This window comes from Manacus vitellinus, unplaced genomic scaffold (assembly GCF_001715985.3).
Source record: "Manacus vitellinus isolate BGI_N305 unplaced genomic scaffold, ASM171598v3 scaffold_4_pilon, whole genome shotgun sequence".
Lineage (NCBI taxonomy): Eukaryota > Metazoa > Chordata > Aves > Passeriformes > Pipridae > Manacus > Manacus vitellinus.
In genome coordinates, this window is record NW_021940604.1 from 10,331,265 (window position 1) to 10,352,590 (window position 21,326).

Sequence of the window (21,326 nt, forward strand, 5' to 3'; positions counted from 1 at the left end):
TCTGTAGGGTACAGGTTTCAAATCTTCTCTCTAAAGTGTATTACTATAAAGTCTGACACGAAATTTATCTGCTGTTGTGATACTCACTTCCTTGTGTGCATAGGTCTACATGGCCCTGTGTAGACACCCAAGGTAGCTTTTAGGAGGTGGTGCTGCTGGTAGAAAACTTCAATTGTCACAGATTAAGGTATTGCATGGTGTTAGTATAACTCTGCCTGAGATCCAAACTAGCCCAGGATATAAATAGTAAGGATGCATTGGTTTTACTGTCAGAGCCTTTTTATTTTTTAAAGCCTTTTCCTATCCTGTGGTTCATTTTCTATCTGTCTGTCCCTAAACAGCTGTTTGAGACTGTACTGTATACAACATCACTGAAAGACAGAGATGAGTAGAAGTGGAGACACCATAAACCTGCTTTGTTGCTAAAAACAGTGTATTTTGTAACTGCACTTGTTTTATCTTGGAGAGGTTTGCACTGTGGTGAACATTGGAGGTAAAAGGAGTGTCACCTAAATAATTGTTTGTCACTTGTATATTGCATTGTTTCTTTTCTTAATGAATAATTATATTTCCAAGATTCTCCACCTGAGCTTTAAGCACAGGTAAGTATTTGGCCAGGACAAAAATACTGCCATATAATTATTTTTTGTTTTACTGTTCATTCATACGTTCCCACTTGCTAGTGTGCGTTATTTGTTTTGAACCATTAAACATCAGCATCCATCCATCCAGTGTCTGTGCAGAGTGGGAACATGTATTGACTTAGCTGTACTTGAAAATAACACTGTTAAAGCTGTTATGGAAAACTGAGTGGTTTTCCAATGCTGACTGTGTAAAACTACTCCTGGAGAAGCCATCACAACTCCACCTTTACATAGGACACATCTCTAAGGGGCTTCATTCTAGAGTCCATTCTGCAATTCAGCTTGTATCTGGAGGACACAGGAAAAAACTTACTATGATTTTGAAGGGTGGTTTTTTTAAGGAAAATAAATTTAAAATGTTGGCTAAATAGCACTTAACTCAAAAATATATTTCCAGCTCCTATATTTGATTCAATTGTAGTATTTGCATGGCACAAACCCATTGAGTGTTGTTACTAAAGATCTGATGTACAAATAAATTCTGTCTTTAAAGATGTGTCAAAGTCAAGTCCCTGAAGTGACAAATATTAAGTATTTCTCACTTAGAAATACTTACCAGTGTAGAACATCAATGCTTCTCATATTTTCAATTTAACTTCAAAAGCCTTTGTAATTTTGCACATATAAATAATATGGTCTGAAACTGAGAAATGAGAAAATGGACATTGACCAATGATAGTAAGGAGAACTCGTTATTGTAACTGAAACAATAGTAAAAGACAACTCTCTCCTTTAAATACTTGAACAGGAAAGCATTTTTCCCGGGGATTGAAAATCCTTTTACTACATGCTTAGGAAAACTATATGGAAATACTTTTCTTGCTCCTAAGTCCATTTAATTCATACAGCAAGGCTAAGGGTAAATTTAGAGAAAAGTTTTTCTGAGAAACATCGCACTAGGAAAGGGATTTTTCTACTGTTAAGAAGGAGAGACAGTGGGAGGATGGATGCAGCAGGAATTCTGCTGTTTTGTCAAACCAGAATGTCTTCTGCAAACTAAGGAGATGCTTCAATCAACTGGCTTTACCAAAGAACTTGAGACACTTCATTGTTTTTTTTTATTAGTTGTCATTCTTTGACATGATGAATACTTACAGCAGTATGTTAAAAAAGATACAGTTAAGTCTCTTGGCATCACTGCATAGCAGTCACAGCATTTTCACACAATCTAGTGCTTCCTTTCAGAATGATGCATATGGCATATATACGCACATACGGGGGCTGATTCTTGGTCCCAGTGAAGTTGAGGGGACCAGTGCTTGGCCCAAAGAGTTGTCTAAGATATGCGAATATGTATATATAAAATGCTTTACAATAAACATGACATATACAATCTTGAATTCAAAGATAAGCAGAATATATTTTACATCCAAGTCAAACTTATGCTCTGCACTTAAAAGTTTATGTACCTAAAATATTGGATGGATTATAGAAACAAATAATAGAGTAACAGTTTGCACCAATCAAAGTAATTTGAATACATATTCATGGCATGAAACTTGCCTTGTGGTTTTGCTTTGTTTCTGTTTGGGGTGGCTTTTTTTGGATTTGCAGGATCTTAAGTCAAATTTAATTATTGATTTTTGTGGGCCATGAGTGGGATGGTGGTATCAGGGGAGGAATGGGCATATTTTATGGACAACTCAGCTGAGTGACTTAAAATATCAGGCTATAAATTATGGCTGGTACCTGAAAATAAAATTGTAGCTACTTGAGTGTTTCTCCTTTCTTAGGAGAATCCATTTGGAAGGGCTGGTGTGCATTTTGTGTCTAATTTGACAGAAACTTTTAACAGAAATTTCAACCACAGACTGGAAAAGCTGTTAAGATAGCTATGCAGTGGGCATATCTTATTTACTGTGGTAACAGCTTTCTCTGCTACTAATTATTGGGGAGGCCTTGGTTTCCTTCATGAAAATCACAAGTTTATACAAAAATAATTGACCTGTGTTGTAGATTAGGTTAGATACAATGGCAGATCATGTGTTTTGTTTTTTTCTTTTTCCTCCATAGACTCCATTTCAGCTGCTCCTCTCTCTGTTCCTCTATTCCAAAGGTACATGTTTTTAATAGTCCTTTTGGCTGGTGGCTGGACTACTGACACTTAAAAACCCAAAAGTAAGTAAAATCTTGACTTACTGACAATGCATACGTATGCATTATTTTAACCAGCCTAAAATTTTCACTTAGCAGTTGTCATTACTTATTATTGTTCTTAATTATACAAAATTTCTTCTTTGATGGCATGAAATCTTTATTTAAAGAAGCTAGATTTTAATCAAATGAATTGCAATTGTGGGGCATAAAAACATTTTGACCTCCTGCTTTTAGTAGTTTTCTTTTTCTTTCCATATATGGAAACCTTAACTCAGTTTTAAAAAAACTTCAAAATCTTTTACCTGCAACTGGCCCAGTAAGAAGGAAAAACACTGTACAAAGGCTTTCTGTAAAGTGGCTAATGGGGCTGACAACACAGAAATCTGTATTATCTGCATAGTTTTTCCATTCTGTGCATCAGCATTCTGTTGGCATCCTGGGGAGAAAACCTGGTGCAGAAATGCCCTCCAAACTACAGAATACCAAGTGTGTATCACAACCACATATAATGAACACTGGTGTTGTTGGACTGGCTGTTATCGGTCATCGTTTGGCTTCTAAGGGAAATCAGATGGTAGCACTTTGCATCACAGACCCCGGTGAATTTGGCTGCCAGGAATCTGCTGCCAGAGCCTAACTGTTCAGCACACCTCTGTCTGGAACACCTGAGGCAAACTGGCCAGACCAAAATTTGTGTAATGGGTTTGGCTCACAAGTACAGAAGTATTGCTGGAGCCACCCTGAACCTATTTCAAGCACTATGTCATTAGACAAGGTGATTGAAATCTAGCAGGTATGAAATTTAGCAAATCAGTGCGCCAAAATCCCCCACAATTTTCAGAGCAGCTTTTTAAAGTTAAAAAGTTTTAGCTTGGTAAGAGCAAACTTGTAATGGACTCTGCAGGCTCCACTTGTAGAAAAGGGCTTGAGTTTAATGTAGCTGTAACAAAATTTCATTTGTACCTGCTGGACCTATTTTCTGGAAGCTCTTCAGAAACAGCTCAACAATGTCTCTGTCAAGAGCTTTTTATGCTGCTAGACACCGTGTTTATTGAACTAAATTTCAGAACATTGTAAAAAATTTCTTTGAACTAGAAGGAAAAGGGCTTTCTTTTCTTAGTAAAAAGACAAAACAAGGGAAATTATATCCTTTTGTATGTACTTAAGTGCTTCTAAGCAGCACATTACACTGCTTGTGTAATGTCCTAATAATTGTCCTAAATCTGTCAGAAGGAAAGATACATCTAAAAAGCTGCAAAATGGTGATGCTTCTGCCCCTACCATCAGGTGGTTAAGAAGAAATTATATCCTGTAGTTAGAAATAATTTAATTATATTACAACTCTCTCTCTCTCTCTCTCTCTTTGCTTGCTGTGGTCCTTCTAATATGTGAGTCTCATTTAGAAGTGGGAGGAAGAGAGATTTTCTACCTTATGGTTTTACCTACATATGGTTATACCTTATGTAACAGTAGAGGGGGAAGAAAAACATCATTCTTGGAGTGCTTTGTGTTCTCACAGTGTTTTCCACCCTCCTATTTCACTGGGTTTCAGCTTCTTTCTCTGAAGATACACACAAAGAATTAGGAGAGTAAAACATACTTTGCTTTTTATTTTCCTTTAACATATTAGTCACCTTCTGAGCATGAACTTTCTCTTATCAAGTCCATATCCCCTGTAATTGAGAAAAATCTATTATATCTCCCCTTGCACTTTTTTGAGTAAATATCTTTCTCAAACACCGACTTAAATAGCTCTTTCTTTGTTGGCCTCTTCAAGGTATTCACATCCAAACATGATTGTATGGCCATATCTGCTGGAAAACAGCTATACAGATTTGATGTATTGGGGGTTTAGAACACTATACTTCACCTGAATGCAGTTATTTTTACTGGGGGCAAAGGAGAAGGGGACTATCACTTGAGAATACAATCTCATTGAAATGGTGGAAGCTTAAGTTTTATAAAGACTTTGCAAATGAGGTTGTTTATGGCATAGTTAAGGCCATGTATCTTTCACAAACACAAGATTATAGAAAATTCCTCAGCAACTATGACAGTTAAGAGATTTTTCTTAATAGTCTGACTGCAACAGATTTTTTTCCTTCATTGACTGAGACCAATCTAAAAGTCAGTTGAAGTATTACTTAAATTACAAGAAAAATACAAATGCATTTTGACGCTGGCTATCTAAGGAGGGAATGGGGGGAAAAAATCAGCTACACTGCAACATCTCTTGCGAAAACAACTGGACTCCAGAACTACTGAATGTCGTGCTTTGTAGACCACTAAGCTATTTAGTAAAAATTCACACCCTTGAATAAATGGTAATCAGGTTGAACTGTCAAATCATGTGGTGTTGCTGTGGGGCTCGGGTTTTTTTGAACTTCAGGCTCTGTGAAACATTTGCCTAGACCAAATGTGCAAGGTGCCATGGATTAACAACATGGACCCATATGGAATGTGTTTGAAGTTTTCAAGAAGTTATCCTGCTGGACTTCATTCCTTAATGACCTTTGATACACCTTGGATAGTGGAAAGGCAGTTCAGAATCGTATCTTGTAATCATATGATTTTGGCAGCTATGAAGGATGCTAAAAGTTAAGGCTTTTATCCACAAACAATGGTGTATATTAATAAACTCTATACCATATTTACAAATGCTTTCTCTTGTATTAAAACTAACAGTATTCTGTTCACAGTGCCAATGTTTTTACAGGTAGCAATCCCACAGTACTCCAGTATTTTGGCATGGGAATCAGTAGCGCTTTGTATTTACAGAAAATGTACACATGAATATAAACAGGTTACTTGAAACAGTACTCAAAAGATAGATCTGTTCATGTTTCAAAGGTTTAGACTGTACTACACCTTCCCTTTCGGTTGCGAGGGAATACTGTTCCTTGCAATGAGAAGATGCCTGTCTTTTATCCAAAGTGGCATAAAAATGATTACCAAAACGAGCCTTGTTACACTGGAGGCATGTATACAGAGAGTAACTTCAGTCCAAGGTTTTTAGATCTGTTGTTTAGTGCACAGAATACAAAAGTTAAAAAGGTTTTTGTTTTAACTACTAAAACAACCAGACTCTCTCTGCCCTCTGTGAGCACCGTCTGTCAGCCTGTGTCCTCTGGATGCTGAAGATGCTGGTGGTTTAATGTGCAGCCCAGCTGCCAGCCTGGAACATGCGTGGCGCTCTGGGCCTAAATACATATGTCACAGTATGACTTGTGGTAAATGAATATATAACCAAGAGTGCCTCTCTGTCTCCCCTGCTCTCTCAGGAATCCTCCCTACTTCACGGCAGCCATAACTGCTGCTGACTGGGACTCCGCATTCAGACAGTTCGTGGTCAGGAGTGATGGATGACATCAGGCATGCGCAGGTCGAAGAGAGGGGAGAGGAATGGAACGTGAGGATCAGAAAGAAACCCAGCAGAACCTTGGGCCTGTTGGTGGGGACCCTTACAGCTTCTGCTTTGCCATTTCTTCCCTTTGCACGGTCTCAACAACAGGCTCTTGGCTACTCGGGATCTTACTTGCTGCTGTGACCAAGACGGAGATAGCAGTGGTATAAGGAAAAGTGCAAAGCTGCCATTAAGGAGTCTCTTCTTCATTTAAAGTCTGTTCCTGGCTGCCAGTCACTTGACCCGAGTGGTCATTGCTCCTACTACTGCTGTGTTGCTTGTGGAGCAAGCTTCTCCACTTGGCCTTGTTCCTCCTGAGATGGTTTAGCATATTTTCAGATAGGGGAGTATCGCCTGTAAACTGGGCCCACCTCTCAAAGAGTGGCTCAACGATGTATGTCATGAACCCTGGGGAAACACACAAGGGACACCTGTTGAGCAACAAATCCATTCACAGAGTGCCTTGAGAGCAATGTAAGTGGCAAAAACCCTGATAAGAAATAACAATAAACCCTCAAACAGACATGGAGTCCTTTTGAAATGCACAGCTTTTTACCAGCATACATGACAAGACACGGCTTTATCTGCATGTGTATCAGTAAAATCTGTGAGAGTTGGCATCCCTCTGGGGAGATTTCAGACAAGAAAGTAACCAGTGTTTAATCCCACACTGGCTGCAATTTTTCTCCATGGACACTTTTTCCCCTATGCAATGACTCCTTTGTCTTCCTGTTGAACATTCGGCTTAGATAGGTTTCTTTTTGAACATTTTAATTCAGAACATGTTTCGTAACTCTTATGGTATCCACAACTAGAGTGGGGTGGAGCGGGTGGTGGAGAAAAGCTTCTCTTTGAGGTTGTGCCATAGTGAGATAAACATGAAGAGAATTAAATACTTACCAATCTGTATGCTTGGTATTGTATCCTTCTGCTGATTACAAAGGGGGCTTATTTCCAGTTCAAATTTTTGTTCTAGATCACCTGCAAAAAAAAAAAAGAGCAAATATTTTTGTGCCACTTTTATCCCTTCTCCAAACCTATGCCACACTCTTACAGTGACTGCAACTCTGTGAATTTGAGCAGTTGGAATCTTCTACCAATGATGACCATGTCAGATGTCTAATACTTTCCTTTTCTGGACTTTTTAGGTATTAGAGAAACTGATTATCCATACAAAGAAAAATCTAAGAAAGGATAACTTTTGAATGAACGTTAATCTGAGCATGTAAGTGTTCTGAGGATTTTAAAATAGACTCCTTCATGTGAAAGACCTTTAAGACGTTTTATAGTTCATTTACTTCATTCACTAGTTCATTTATTCAAATGTCTTCCTAACAGAAAATTGCAGAATATAAATTTTAGAAGAAATGTGCCTCTGGTAGTACTGTAGTGTGAGTTGGCTGGGGGATCTGCTCACTCCAGATGCCACCTCGGATTGCTCCTGATGCAGAACTGGTCAGATTTGGCATCTCAGAGAGTCTCATTTGCTCATTGTCATCCAGACAACAGTCACTTGTTCTGCTGGAGAGGTGGCATTTCCTTCTGCCTGCAATTACTTTATACAAAGATCACTATAAGTGAGTGAAGTTTTGAGTGTGTTTTTGTTTTTTAAACAAACTCTGTCTGTGAGTGCAACACATTCATCCTTTGTGATTGTTAGTTTTCTCTGCCAGTGTACAATGCTGATTACTTTCCAGTCTATAGTATGGAAGGGAAGTGAGAGTTAACTGTGCAAGCTAAGATGTGCCCCTTCCCCTCAGATAACAAATATTTTGTCCATCTGATTCACTAATAAGAATGTAGTGAGGGCTAGTTAGGTAAAAATTGCCTGTAAGAAAGACTTGCTAGTTCAGGCAAAACACTGCAAAACCCAATAAAGAAATATTTTGCTTTAAATCCACTGGTTTTGTTTAAAAGCTCTTTTCTCCCCATTAACAGTTTTGATTTAAATGCTATTTTGCTACTTAGGTTCTATAGTCCCATATAAAACACCATGTGCATTTTTAAGCCTTGCCCTTCTTCTCTCTGCAGCATGCAATTTCTTCTTAAATGCGAGCAGAGTATTTTCAGTTGTAATTAGCTATTTAGAAAATATTAGGGAAACATTTTTAGCTTCATAAACAGCAAAAGGAACAATTTAGCAAAACTGACACAAAATAACAGTTTATCATGTTTCCAAATGTGCAGTTTGACTGTCTTCTTCTCATCTACCTTCCAAAACTTTTTGACTGAAAAAAAGTGTCTAACTCCAGTGACATCCCCTCTCTAGGTATTCTGGGCTGAAAATGGTTGACCTGCCTGGCTCAAAATGTATCAACATCTTCTTGTCTTTGAGAAGTAATTTAATTGACAAAAGTAAGATTTTCCTTTGTATGGCAAGAACTTAAAATGATGGTCAATTTTCTTATGCTTCAAGTTGCTGTAGAAGGAACTGCATGAATTAGTTTCTGAAAACTTTCATGGTGGGTAAAATCTTCCAAGCAATTGTAAAACATCATAAGAGAAACCGATCATTAATGTTGCTTAAACATTAGCCATTGTCGTGGGTTTTTGGAGGAGGTCAAACCACGACAGCCATTTTCTTGAAACTTTTTCTTACCAGTTCCAGTTTCATATAAATAAATCAAGTTGCATTACTTACCTTGTCTTCCTAACTGACTTTTAAAACATCTGAAAACAAGGTAAAGTATTTTTCTGAAGAAAATTTGTTAGGAGCTGCTGTAGGCATCAGGTGCTCCCTGAAATGTACCTGGGTTGTGTATTTTATTTACTAACAGATTTAGCATAGATGCACCAGAAGACTAGAAGATCAGGATCTGAGTGTCTATTAAAATGGAATTAGAAATGTTTGATACAAAAAATGTTAAAACTTTGTATCTGTTCCAGAAGGAAGATTAAACAAGGCACTAGTTGTGGTATTCTCAGTATCATCTACAGTTAAAAATCAAAATATGAGAGCTATGGTTTCCAAATGTTAAACTTAGGGCCAAAAAATACCTTCAAGCCCCAGCACTGTGTGTAAAGGGGTAGAGAGGTCTACAAAAACATTTTAAAGTGACAATGGTATCTAAATACATGCTATTTATTATTGGGGGGGGTTTTGCATCACTTAACAGGATTATACAGCCACTAGTGATAGTCAGACCACAGTTTCTGTATATTGTCCCACATTAAATGCTCTTTTTCTCCCTTTCATGCTTCTAACGGGTCTCATAGACTCGGGTGTCTCCTCTCAGAGGTATATTTTAGATGTTAGACTAATAAATCTTGAGGGCTGTGGAAAAAGCTTACATTTATAGGAGATGAGAGTGCTTTCTCATCATGGTCCCTCAGTACACTAAGGTCCCACATCACTGGGGCCCTGTTCTCATGAGCTGGATATTGATTATGCCTTGACTGACTAAATAAACCTGCATCTGGCAAGTTACTTATGTTGCTTCAAAGGCATCAAAGCTGAAACTGACACTTGCTGAAAATGAACTTGCTGACCTATTTGTCCTTGTTATGGAATAACTGTACCAGGTACCAGTTCGGATGTGGCTTAATTTTGTAGTGCAAAATTTCAAATGAACTGAGAATTTTATTGTGTGCTTTTCTAGTGTTTGTACTGCTTGCCTTCAACTCTCAGGATGCTCTGAACAAAGAATTTAGCAGTGATTAAACTCTGCTGCATCCTGTGTTGTAGCACAGAATGACCTTGCCTATGCAGATAGAGCCAAATGGTGTAATTACTGCGTTTCAAAAAAAATCCCTGCCTGACTGTGCTCTCTGCAGGGGTTCGAAAACATTTGCAATAGGTTCTTGCCGAGGTTTGGCTTGCATGCTTTGGCCCTTTCAACAGCGTGCTGGGAAGCGTGTTTGAACCCTTTCTCTGCATTTGTAGGCAGAAGAATGTGTCATATTTGGGAAACAGTGAGGGTAAGGCTCCCATCAGAGTTGCAGTGGGAGCATGAAAAGCGAGATAAAACACAGCGGACAGTGGTAGGATTTTGGGGCAGTGTGGCCCCGGCACTGCTCCAGCTCAGAAATGCCAATGGTGACCAGACAGCTCTCAGAGAAGAACCTAGAAATGGGCTCTTAAGCTGAATTCCAGTGCTGAGGCAGAGCCCTCCCTCTTGCCTGATGCTCGCAGAGGAACAGCGAGGGCAGAGAAACATTTGCTGCTCTTCTGCCCCTTGCCGCTTTTCCAGTGAGGCAGTGTATCTCTCAACATCTCATCCTCGAGGCACATTTCAAGGCAAGGTGGTTATGCTGAATTCTACCTCTGACTCATCACACAAAACCCACAGAAATCTGAGGTAAAAGGGGACTGCTGTGAGTCAAAGGGGCTGACCTTGCCGGTAAAACTCTTCGCAGACCCGTTCACTCCACTGTTTGCTCAGATCCCAGAGCCGGCAAGGGTTGCAAATGTCAGCACACTTGAGTGCAATCTAAAAGCAAGAAGAAAAGTAGGAGTGAGAAAAGAAGTTACTGTACAGCAATGCTTCAGCAGTAAATCTGCAGTCATGAAACTCCCAGGCCTCACCAGCAATGCTGGGAAGGGTTAAGATTACCTTTTAAGAGACTCAGCCTCACCCAAACATGCCCTTTGAGGAAAGAGCATTTATTTAAGCTGCAGACAAAACTTTCATTCAGCACTCCACTTTACCATAGCGAGAACAAGAGGAGGGCCAAATTCCAAGGCTGCAAAGTGTTTTGGATATTCCTTGCAAGGAATACGCCAACAAAAGCCTCAGGCTGGCTCCTGCTGACTGCTTGGCTCAGCATCCATGGTTGATGACAAGGAAGGGAAGAGCCAAGCTGGTATATTTGGGCATCATTTCTCTGTAGTCTCAGTGAGTGACCTTGCATCTCACTTCAATTACACTTCATCTTAATGTCTGCACATTTTTGTTTACAAAGCCGAGCATAAGGCTCTCAGCACTGCCCCTGGCTTGGTTTCACTTAGTTAACTAGTACTTTTAAGTGCTTTGCAGGGGAATGCGTACAGGAGGGCAAGAGGTTTTAAAAATCAAGTAACTGTTTCAGAAAAGTAAACCATGTATTAGTCTGCCTGTCTTACTGCCTTGGAACAAGATGTTCATGTCATGAACACAGTCAGTTAGCCTGACAGAAGTCAGAAGTCGTTCTGGCACCCATGAAGAAAACATAAGAAACATTTCCTGTATAAATTCAGACCTGTAAACCAGAGGAGGGAAGTCTCCACGTTACTTTTCTCTCTGGATTAAGCCCTAATGTTACTATCTATTACAACGACCTTTCAGACATTCTTTAGCTTATTCTGATCAATCAAGATTCCTTGATTTTTTTCTTTTTTTTTTCCACAATTAATCCACCGAATAATTAAATCTCATCATGTCTGTTCCCTAGTTACTATTTTCAAGAAAAGTACATAAGAAATTTTTTTGCCACAGTTGAGAACTGTAATTCCTTTGCTTTTGGCATTTGCACAACTTTCTTGCCTAATCTGTCCAGAAATATAATAAACCTGTCATCCTGCCCTGCACGGTCTATGCAGGAATCTGACAGATGACTGTTTGATGCAGGACAGGTGAGCAGGAGGGGGAAGAATTACCAGATCAGCATTTCTTTCCTTGCAACAGTAAGGAACTGTAACTTAGACAAAAGGAAAACATGTAGGTATTTGTTTTATAAATGATAATGATTACTTCAACTTCTTTATGGACTTAAGAATGAAATTAATGTAATTTCTCCAAAGAAGCAAGTATATGCAGCTACTTTAATCACGATAATGCTTTAATAGGTCAAGGTTTATTCTGAAGAGTCTGCTAATGACTGCAGTTTAACACAGAAACAGTGTGAATCTATTTCATTTTTTAATAAAGCATGGTTTTCTCATTAGCTGGGTAGATGCTCTAGAGAAGCATCTGCTGCCATGGCAACAGCTGTCTGCAGAGGCAGTTTCTAAGTGTCCATCACAGGAACAGGACTTGGACACCTGATGTCACACTGTGCTGGTAAACACACCAATGAGGGGGCTCTCCTGCATGGTGCTAGAAAATAACACCAGTGGAGAGAGAGACACTACAATCGAAGCATTACCTGGCAAGAGAAGCAGTGTTCTGGAAATAAAATAATTACTAGCTTATCTTCATTTCTTAGCATTTGACACACTCTATCTGTTGCATTCACAACTTTTTAACTCAAGGAAATTACAAAAGGAAATACTGGAGGCACCTTATGCTTGCCTTACATGCCAGGTGGCAGAAGGAAAGTGTTTATGGTAATAGGGAGAGGCTGATGTCCAGACATACCATCATATGTTACTCCAACATATAATAGGAAATACTGTGACTTTAAAAATGAGTAAAAATAATAGTGAAAAAAATATCTTTTGAAGTTACCTGAAGCATAAAATGTCTGTCTTGTGCATCCTCCAGCCTCAAATCCTGATTGTCAAGGTGAGATTTCAGACGGATCAAAAACTCATTCTGCCTGTTGATGTCTGTTGCCAAGATCAGGGAGCCCAACTGCTGCTCGATGTCCTGTCTGCAATGGAGGAAAATAAGCCCCTTTAATCATGGAACCATTGAACATTAATAGCTCAAACCAACCTGCTACGGATTACAGCTAGTACAAAGCTTCCTCTCTCTTTATGGATCCAGTGTGATCTGTTTGGTCAGTCTCTGCTGGGGTTTGCCGAGTACAACCATTCTACCTGCCTAAATGGGTTCAAGAGGAATAGATAAGGTAGACGAAAAATGCTTGTTGGCACAGGTTGTTCTGAAAGCTTCTGAAAAGTGCTAGGAAAGTACAAAAAAACCACTCCAAAACAAGAGCATAATGCATCAAGAAAAATGCTCACGTCTTCAGCTGCTCAGAGCTGAGTGGTTAATACTGCAACTTTGAAGTTGCAGTCAAAGTTGTGAAGATCTGGACTGAAGTCCAACTGAAGGTAGATGCAACTGTCTGATGCAAAGAATTTCTGGAGAGATACAAAGCTTATTGCTTCTAGGTGACTTGTTTATGTTCTTGGTAAGGTCACCTGTGATTTAAAATTTAGTATCACAATCTGTTCATTGGCTCAACCTCCATTCCTCAGTGGGACTAGTACTGCACAAAACCAGCAGATACAAAGCTAGCAGCAACTTGGCCAAGGTGCTCATGTTGTTGCTTTTTTTTGCTTCACCTATAAAGGCTGGACCATGCTTTCACAGGCAGGTATGGAAGTCCTGAGCAGTCTTGATGCTATTTGACCAACTCCTTCAATGTCCTATTTCATGCTTTTTAATCACTAAATCTTTCCATATTCAGTTGGTGCTATGTAAAATGAAAAATGCCAACAATTGATCTGAAAAGCTCCACTTCTGCTGGGCCTCCCCATGCTCCTGGTGCTGAGAGTAGCCATTCCTGTGGTGCAGAAGCAGCTAGGTCTTAGAAAATACTTCTGCTGTATAACTTGTCTCATGATTTCATACTGGCACCAAGTGAGGGCAGGAAGTTCAGCCTATTCTGAAGCCTGGGCCTCTTTGCTAGTATCCTTTTAAGAAGAGTGAAGGAAGCCACGGACTAGTTTCAGTGATGCATTTCTTCCTGTGGACACTTACGTCACCTCCTTGGGCAGATGGGCGAGGAGCCGTGACTCTCGCAGCATGCCTATCGTAGATCGCCAGTGATGGTTTTCCAGCACTGAAACGTTCTGTGGAGGAATAACAGCAATAAATTCAAGGGTTAGGCAGATATCCATGGTACAGATATGGATTTGCCATATCACATGATACCCAGACCTGGCTGGACATGCTGTAACATCAGTCTAAAATGTGTGCTTTTTAGCCACATTTGGATTAGAGTAATTGGTCTAGATTTCTATACTTAAGGACCTTGTACTTCTGGATTTCTTAGCTAAGGTCAGCCCTAGAGTCCTGTTGTTCTACAGTTTTTGAGTCCTGCTGTGGATAGAGGAGCTAATCTCACCTGAGTGGGAGGTAGCTTACATTCTAACAGATTTATTAACAAAAGAATTAAAGCAGGAGTGCAAAATCGTATTTTTGCCTCCTATTAATCCCGGGTTGACTTCTCAACCTTTACAGTTTGAATGCAGAGTGGACAAGAAAAAGAAAACTAAACTGCCAAATTTCCCTTGAAGTCAGGGAACTGGAAGCTATCTGCAGCTGTTCAGTGAAAGGAGGAGGAGTAGCAGTACTGCTGAGCATTTGCAGGCCACAGCAACTTAGTCTGCAACAAATTTTGAGTCCTTTTTGTTTGCTTCCTTCCAAGAAAGTGGAACCAAAGTTAGGTTGAAAAAATTGCTAGAGAACAGAAACCCAGCTTTCTAGGTTGTCAGTAAATTATAACAAATTGGATATCTTGTGTCTGATGACTTGAAATTACTATCCTAACACACAATTCATTTGCCAATCATCACTTCTTTAGTTCACAGAGTACCTTCTATCACCAAATGCCTCAGAAATGTCACTTGTTCAGAAACCTCTAGCATCTGTTCCCTGGCTTTTGCAGTAGATAAGCACTGGATTAAAAAAAAAAATCAACACACAATCAAACCTTTTGAGCAGGTAAACAGAGCTAGGACTCCACCCTGTCACTGCAAACAGGGAAATTAGAGTAAGAATCCCTCTTTCCAGCCACTGTTAATCTCCAGCTCCCTTATTCACAGTCTGAGTTGTTGCTGCCATAGTGCTGCCTTTCCTGTGGGACACGATGCACAGCTTCTACTTTTCCAAGAGGGACTGAACAGTATTTTCTCCTTAAGGCTTCCCCATCCTCCTTTGTAATCCTGTCATATCTAATGACTGTTGAAACATTAAACATTGCCAGTAACCAAGATCCAATTTGCATTTTTATTTTTCTTGAAGCTTCATGCTACAAATTAGTGCAATGGTGAGAGTGCAATTTGTATTGACTTCCTATTACAGTACTTTCTGTTGCTTTTGAATTCACACAAACAATGTCGATTTGGTATTTCTCTGGGTCTGTTTGTTTGCTTGTTTGTTTCCCTTACAGGTATGAGGGATACTGGGGAAGGGGAGGGGAGGAAACAAAGTATAACTAACTCCAAAACTTTCAAACTGTGCAAAAAATTAAGTCCTTTTCTTAGGAAGAGCTGAAAGACTCAGATCTCAACATTAGTTACGCAGTATCGAAATTACTTTTGACAGCAATTCTGTTCATTTGCCAACCTAAATATCCCTTTTCTCCTTTTGCCTAAATACATCAGGATGGACTTCTGCAACCCTACGTTCTGACCAAGAAAAATAAGGAAATGTAATAGGGCATAACAACAAATTTTTTCTTCTTTTTTTTCACCTACCCAGTCACAGAGTTGAATCCTGGTCCCAAGAGTCACCCCAAGACCACAGGCTTCCATCTTCCTACCCGAAGGTAAATTAGACAGACTCCACTTGACTGACACCTTTGCTTTTTGGGAAGGCTTACACTTGTTTAAGGCAGTGCCTGTGTGCACAGGTTCCTGGGACCGTGGACTGACTGCACCCTTGAAACATCCTGACAGGGGAGATCCCCCTTGGAGCACCCTGTGACCCCACATGCCTTCCAGCATGGCAGCCTTACTTGCTGTGAGGAGCTGCTTCACCAGCACCTACCTCAACCAGGGAATTATGCTACATGGATGCAGTTGCTCTTTGGCCATACTGAAGGCCAGCCAGAACAGGGCTGAACACATAGGCATCTGAGAACTTTCCTGCATCCAATTCAAAAGCAAACTCAGGTAATTATCTCAGAATATTTCCACTTCTGTGAGTTGCCTGCTGCTACAGGGGGAACCCTAAACTGACACTGCTGCACTGTCTAGTTTCCCACGCTGAAAGTACACAGAGGAGGGAAAAGGAAAGGTCAAGTTAACAAGCAGTAACTGAGCATGAAGTCATATGACTCTCCTCTTAAATGTAAGGAGCCAGAATCCCTGAAGCAGCTGCCAACAATCAGTAGAGTCAGCTATTCCACCTAGGAACACACTACTGCCTTATTAAAACTAATTGCTGTGAGCTATCGGATCGCCTAGGCTGGTGAGGAGATGTCCCATGCACAGAAAAGTCTGTGTGCTGGTTTGCAGACTGGAGTTCTCAGCTCTGCTTCACCTGGTGTTTTATTTTTTTTAAAAAACTTAGTAGCTGAGGTTTGTTTTAGAGGCTGCACTATGGGAAGCTTGTCATATTTACAGTGAATTGCTAAAACACAGACTTCAGGACTGTGAGGAAATAAAACCTGTTTATTTTACTTAAACTATCACAATATCTCCAATCTGTCAGTTTATCTGAGCTGTTTGAACCACTGCACTCAACATATGCATTTGGAAAAGAATAGTAACTTGAAGAGAGGAAGACTTGCTATTAACCAGGTGCAGAGTAAACTGCAATTTTAATTCAAAGTCGAAGTGGATCAGAATTTCTCTCAGTCTGGTCATCTATTTTTAGTCATTGAGCAATTGGTTTAACTACACAATGTTAAATGGACACTTCAATTAGAAATGGTGCTTTTAAGCAGAACTGTTATAACTGATGCCCAAAACGTACCTTCCTATTTCCAGCTTATATACATCTATATTAAAGTTGTAAAGTGTTCTTTCACAGTTTTCTGAAACCTGTTTTGTTCTACAGAGGTTGTATGTGATCTTTCCATATTTCTAAACTCTTGTCCTTCATTTAAAAGCCAGACAATGAAAGTTAGAAGCAAAGTCTGCATCACATAACAAGGAATGCTGGTGTGCTCCTCACAGAACTCCGTGACCTCCTGACCCCTTACAGTCACCTTCTACACTCTCAACTGTCTTTGTAATACTGGAGGACTTGAATGAGGCACTTTTATTTTTGTGGAAAACTATGGTGCATGCAACCACATGCAACAGACTCTTGTGGAAATTACCCTATAGATTACAAAAAAAAAAAAGTCTTGTATCATAAAATAGGGATTTAGTTTGAAAATAAATATTGAAAGCTCTGAAGTCCCAGGTGATGTCGCCTATCTTCCTGAAACACGACTCTTCTCATATATGCACTTCAGAAGGTGTCAAACACTGCATCTTTGCCAAATACTGAGCCACCTCGTTTTGCAAAACCTTTTCTTCCAAATGTAAAGTTCTAATTTAAATGTCAAACCATCAAAGAGATGCCATACATGGATAAGTCCACTGTCCCAGTGACAGACAGCTATGTTAAAATTTACTTTTGTTTGATCTTTTTTCTGATTAATCCCAGCAGTTCTGCTACTTAAAAACCAAAAACCATGACCTTTTTTGTTTCAGTTTCAAGCACATGTAAAGTATATGTTTTACAGACTATTCTCCGAATCTAAATTTTTTGCTAAAAATGTTCTCAGCAAAACTTTTTTCCAGTAGTTATTTTTACTGGCATCCATATACTGTATACTACTAATATTTTTGGAAACAATCTGGGATCAATTTCAGATAAAATAAGTAAAACTTGTCAGTGAATGTCCCTAAGTAGAGTACTTAAAATCTCATTTGCTGTTGAAAGATTGCATTTTATGCATTGTCACTGCCTTTTCTAACCAACATTTTTAAGTATATTCAAGCCCAGTCAACTGAGCAGAAACTATCTCTCCAAGATACTAATATTTTAGCTGTATTTCTTTCAGATTAGCCTGATTTTTCAACCTAATTATATACTACTGTTTCTTACTATTAATTTGAGAAGGAATTGTTTGTACCTTTAGTAGGACAAGGGTTTTTTGTGGAATGGCTCTCCTCACTCCTCTTCAAAGGATCCTTAACATAACATTCCCAAAGTCCCCCAGCTTAGGCCCCTGACTTTTCTCTCTCCTCACTCAGCTGGCCCAACATTTAGAAAAGACTGGAATAAAATGGACCAGACACATATGGGTGTGACACAATATGTTGCATCAGTTTATGATGAGACCAGTCACAAACTTTTCAGTGTTTGAGCATTACTATGCCCTGGCTGGAGCTCTCACAATGCAGCCCATTCCCATATCTGAGGGCAGGACAGTTGCACCATTGCACAATGAAACGTGTACCGTGTAATGGGAAAACTCAAACATTGCCAGAGTAGAGGAGAACAAGAGAGACTCTCTTATTGAGTAATGAGGACATCACAGCAATCTCTCAATTTGCCAAGTACGTGTAGAAAGGTACATAGCTATTAGTGAGTCTTCTTCAGGCAGATTAATTTTTACCTCAGGATATTCTATTTCTGACACCTCATTATGAAGTTGAAGGTTGAAGTTGACTCTTCCAATGTGGGTCAAAACCTCAAATATATTCAAAAAGGACCACAAAAATCAGGCAGCATGTGTTCATAGGTATTTATTGAATAAGAGGGTCTGTATTTTTGTTTCAGAAGTTTTCTACTACTGCTTGCCAAAACTGGAAGTAAGTATACCAGGTGAAGGACAGCTCTGTACTTATCCCAGACTTACTTTTCTCTCTGAGATCTTTTACTCGCTGCTCTTAGAAACAGGATACTGGTCTAGACAGCCTGTGGTGTGACCTAGTGGCTGTTTTTAAGTTCTTTCTTTATATCTCGAGGAACATTACTGTAAATGTCTACAACTTTCCTTTGGTTTCCTCTATCTTCTATTTTTTTTAATGCAGTGTTCACTAAGTATTTAATTTTTCTACAGCCATATGAAGCAAAAGTTTCTTTTAATGCAGCACTAATTTAGAGCATGCCTGCTGCTTACTTGGTCACTGAAGGAAGATGAAGTACAAATTATCTTCTTGTGATTTTAAATCTCCTACCCACAGTTCCTCACAGTTCATCCCAGATGATCTACACAGCAGATCTGATAAATGTCAGGCAACTGATAAATGTCCTCAAAAAAATCCAGCATTTCCACTTTCTTTCTCATGTGTATCAGCTCTGCTGTAAGAAGTGACACCTGGTGTCACTGAAATTGTCCAGACTCTGAAGTGCAGGATGACTTGATCAGCATCCCCCCGCTGCCAGATTTTGGCATTAGAGTTCACTGCAAATTGCTTAAACTCTCCTTGTCACCATTTCACATGCTAGCAGGTTGATGAGCAGTTTTACCTGATACAGGCTGGCAAGGTGGTGTTTTGTTTTAATCAAAAAGGGTTGGTTGACCCCTGGGTGATCCACGTCATGGGCCGCAGCAGCTAGCAGTCCCAGCATGATGTCCGATGGGGTGAGGAAGTTGGCAAGCTGAATCATCACACACATTAATCACAATATGAACAGTAAACACTTTTTCTTTTTTTGGCAAATAAACAAACCAGCTGGCATTGCTTGGTTTTATAGGCATTTGTATACAAATGTCAAATACAAAATAAATTTTGTGAACGTTTTTAAGGTGACGGTTGAACAAACATCTTTAAAGATATTAGACTATATAATCATGTTTTATTATAGTTTGTATTTCTTATCTCTTTTATCATTCATGGCAACATATGGATTGTTGTAATAGAAGTGCTTGAGAAGAGTCTAAAACATTCAGTTTAAAAAATTAAACAAGTATACTGGCAGGTTGGCTACGCTTAGCGTACATGGCGAGAGCTCTGCCTCACACAGTATTTAGTAATGCCAACAATAGATTAGGTTTCATTTTTCTAGCATGACACTGTTATAAAATGCAGAGTTCATCAGCTTTTGAAATTTCAAACTTGGCTGTTAGCTATTTCAGTTTAACTATAAGTATTTTGTTAGAGAATATAATTTACCTTTCTAATTTCAAACATCCAAGTTTGAAAACCTCTCCAGATTTTTTCTGCTATAGACCTCATTTAGAAGCAAATTTTCTTATAATTGAAAGGAAATGAAAGGAAGTCTTAGCATTTTCTGTTTCTGACAGTGAAGCAGCTATTACAGCCTGATGAGTCTGTACAGAGTACAGGTCTGTGAGATGAAAGAAGCATCCCAAGATGAGAACTGAAGAGCAGTAATGGTACAGGTTCTGGATGTTGGCTGTCCTCTGCAAGTCTTGACAGAAGGGACTTGCAGATCTTGCAGGAGATGAAAATACAGGAAAGCTGGGGCCTGCTTCTGTCCTCACTTACCATTACTATATTCTCGTGTAACAAACTGCTAGTTCTAGCAGAACATCCTTTCATTTAAGTCAAGCCAGGAAAGACTAGTCATGTTCTTATACTGTGGCTCAGCACTCCACTATCACAGTGCCTTCCAGTAACACAAGGTAATGTCACACCCTGACGCTGTGAGGACTTGCTGCAGCAGTCAAATGCTCCTGTTTACTTTTGCAGAGGACACCCTTGCACAACAGACCCATCTGAAGGGATTGTTTTGCCCTTTCCTGGTGCGGCACTGCCTAATCTGTATTCTGAAATACTGACGAGAGGACCTTATGCCCTGAGGTGACTGAGGCACAGGCATGCATTGCCTTCTGCTGAGTTTCACGGGAGAAGAACTGCAGCCACTGCTGGGTGGCTGGTACACACCATCGTGGTGGATGGAGCTCATATGACAGCATTTAGACACGTTGCCTGCATGATGAGAAGTGACTCTAGTAGCTTGATTAAAATGTCTGTAATCTGTAGCTGACACTGCTCCTGACTTGTTGGTGACTTCCAGCACACAATCACTTTTCGCTATCTAAAAACATCTTTTTATTTCAATCCTGGGAAAAAAATCTGAGAATCATCTGAAAGCAACACCAGTGTGAAAGGTTGTCATTACCTTGGGCTCTCTCAGATAGCAGTGCATAGCTTGTGTGACATCAGCAGCATGGACAGCATTGTGGTATGGGTTTTGGCTATGGTAATCTTCTTGAACCATAACTGGGAATCAAAACAGAAAACAAAGATCCTTTTGTCTCTGAATGCCATGGCCACAAGTGGAAACTGGACTTAAAATACAATCTGAGGTTTTGCAGTCAGCTGTCTAAGGACTTTCTTCAAATTGCTGTAGTTTATTTAGATTGCTGCTCTTATTGGGACACCTTTAGAGAAAAAATGCATGAAAGGATTTGTGAGGCCTGAGGGCATAGAGTGGGTATAGTGCATAAATCAACTCTTTCTTGCCTTAGTGAAGGCTCTCATTCAGGAGTAAAATAAACAAGGAAGAGAGGCAAATTTATCCACAACGGTGTATAATTATTTAGGCTGCTGCCATAGGGTAGCAGTGTGCCATTAAGACAGTACCACCTATTTTACAGCAGCAGGTAGTAAGGCCCTGATATCCTGGCATCATTTGTTATTTGAGTGATGAACTACAGCCAAAGGCATTTCTACA

At 39.6% G+C, this 21,326-nt stretch overlaps 1 protein-coding gene across 1 annotated transcript in view; it reads right to left on the reverse strand.

Annotated features, from left to right (window-relative positions):
* Window positions 1-1,679: 1,679 nt before the first annotated feature.
* Window positions 1,680-21,326, reverse strand: part of PDE7B (phosphodiesterase 7B) — a 171,871-nt gene continuing 152,224 nt past the window's right edge. The window contains exons 8-14 of the mRNA XM_008923829.4: window positions 20,772-20,872; window positions 19,152-19,283; window positions 13,713-13,804; window positions 12,510-12,654; window positions 10,478-10,574; window positions 7,045-7,125; window positions 1,680-6,552 (exon numbers count right to left, since the gene is read on the reverse strand). Of these exons, the coding sequence (XP_008922077.1) occupies window positions 6,335-6,552; window positions 7,045-7,125; window positions 10,478-10,574; window positions 12,510-12,654; window positions 13,713-13,804; window positions 19,152-19,283; window positions 20,772-20,872 (866 nt within the window). The 3' untranslated portion in view covers window positions 1,680-6,334. The remainder of the gene's footprint in view (window positions 6,553-7,044; window positions 7,126-10,477; window positions 10,575-12,509; window positions 12,655-13,712; window positions 13,805-19,151; window positions 19,284-20,771; window positions 20,873-21,326) is intronic.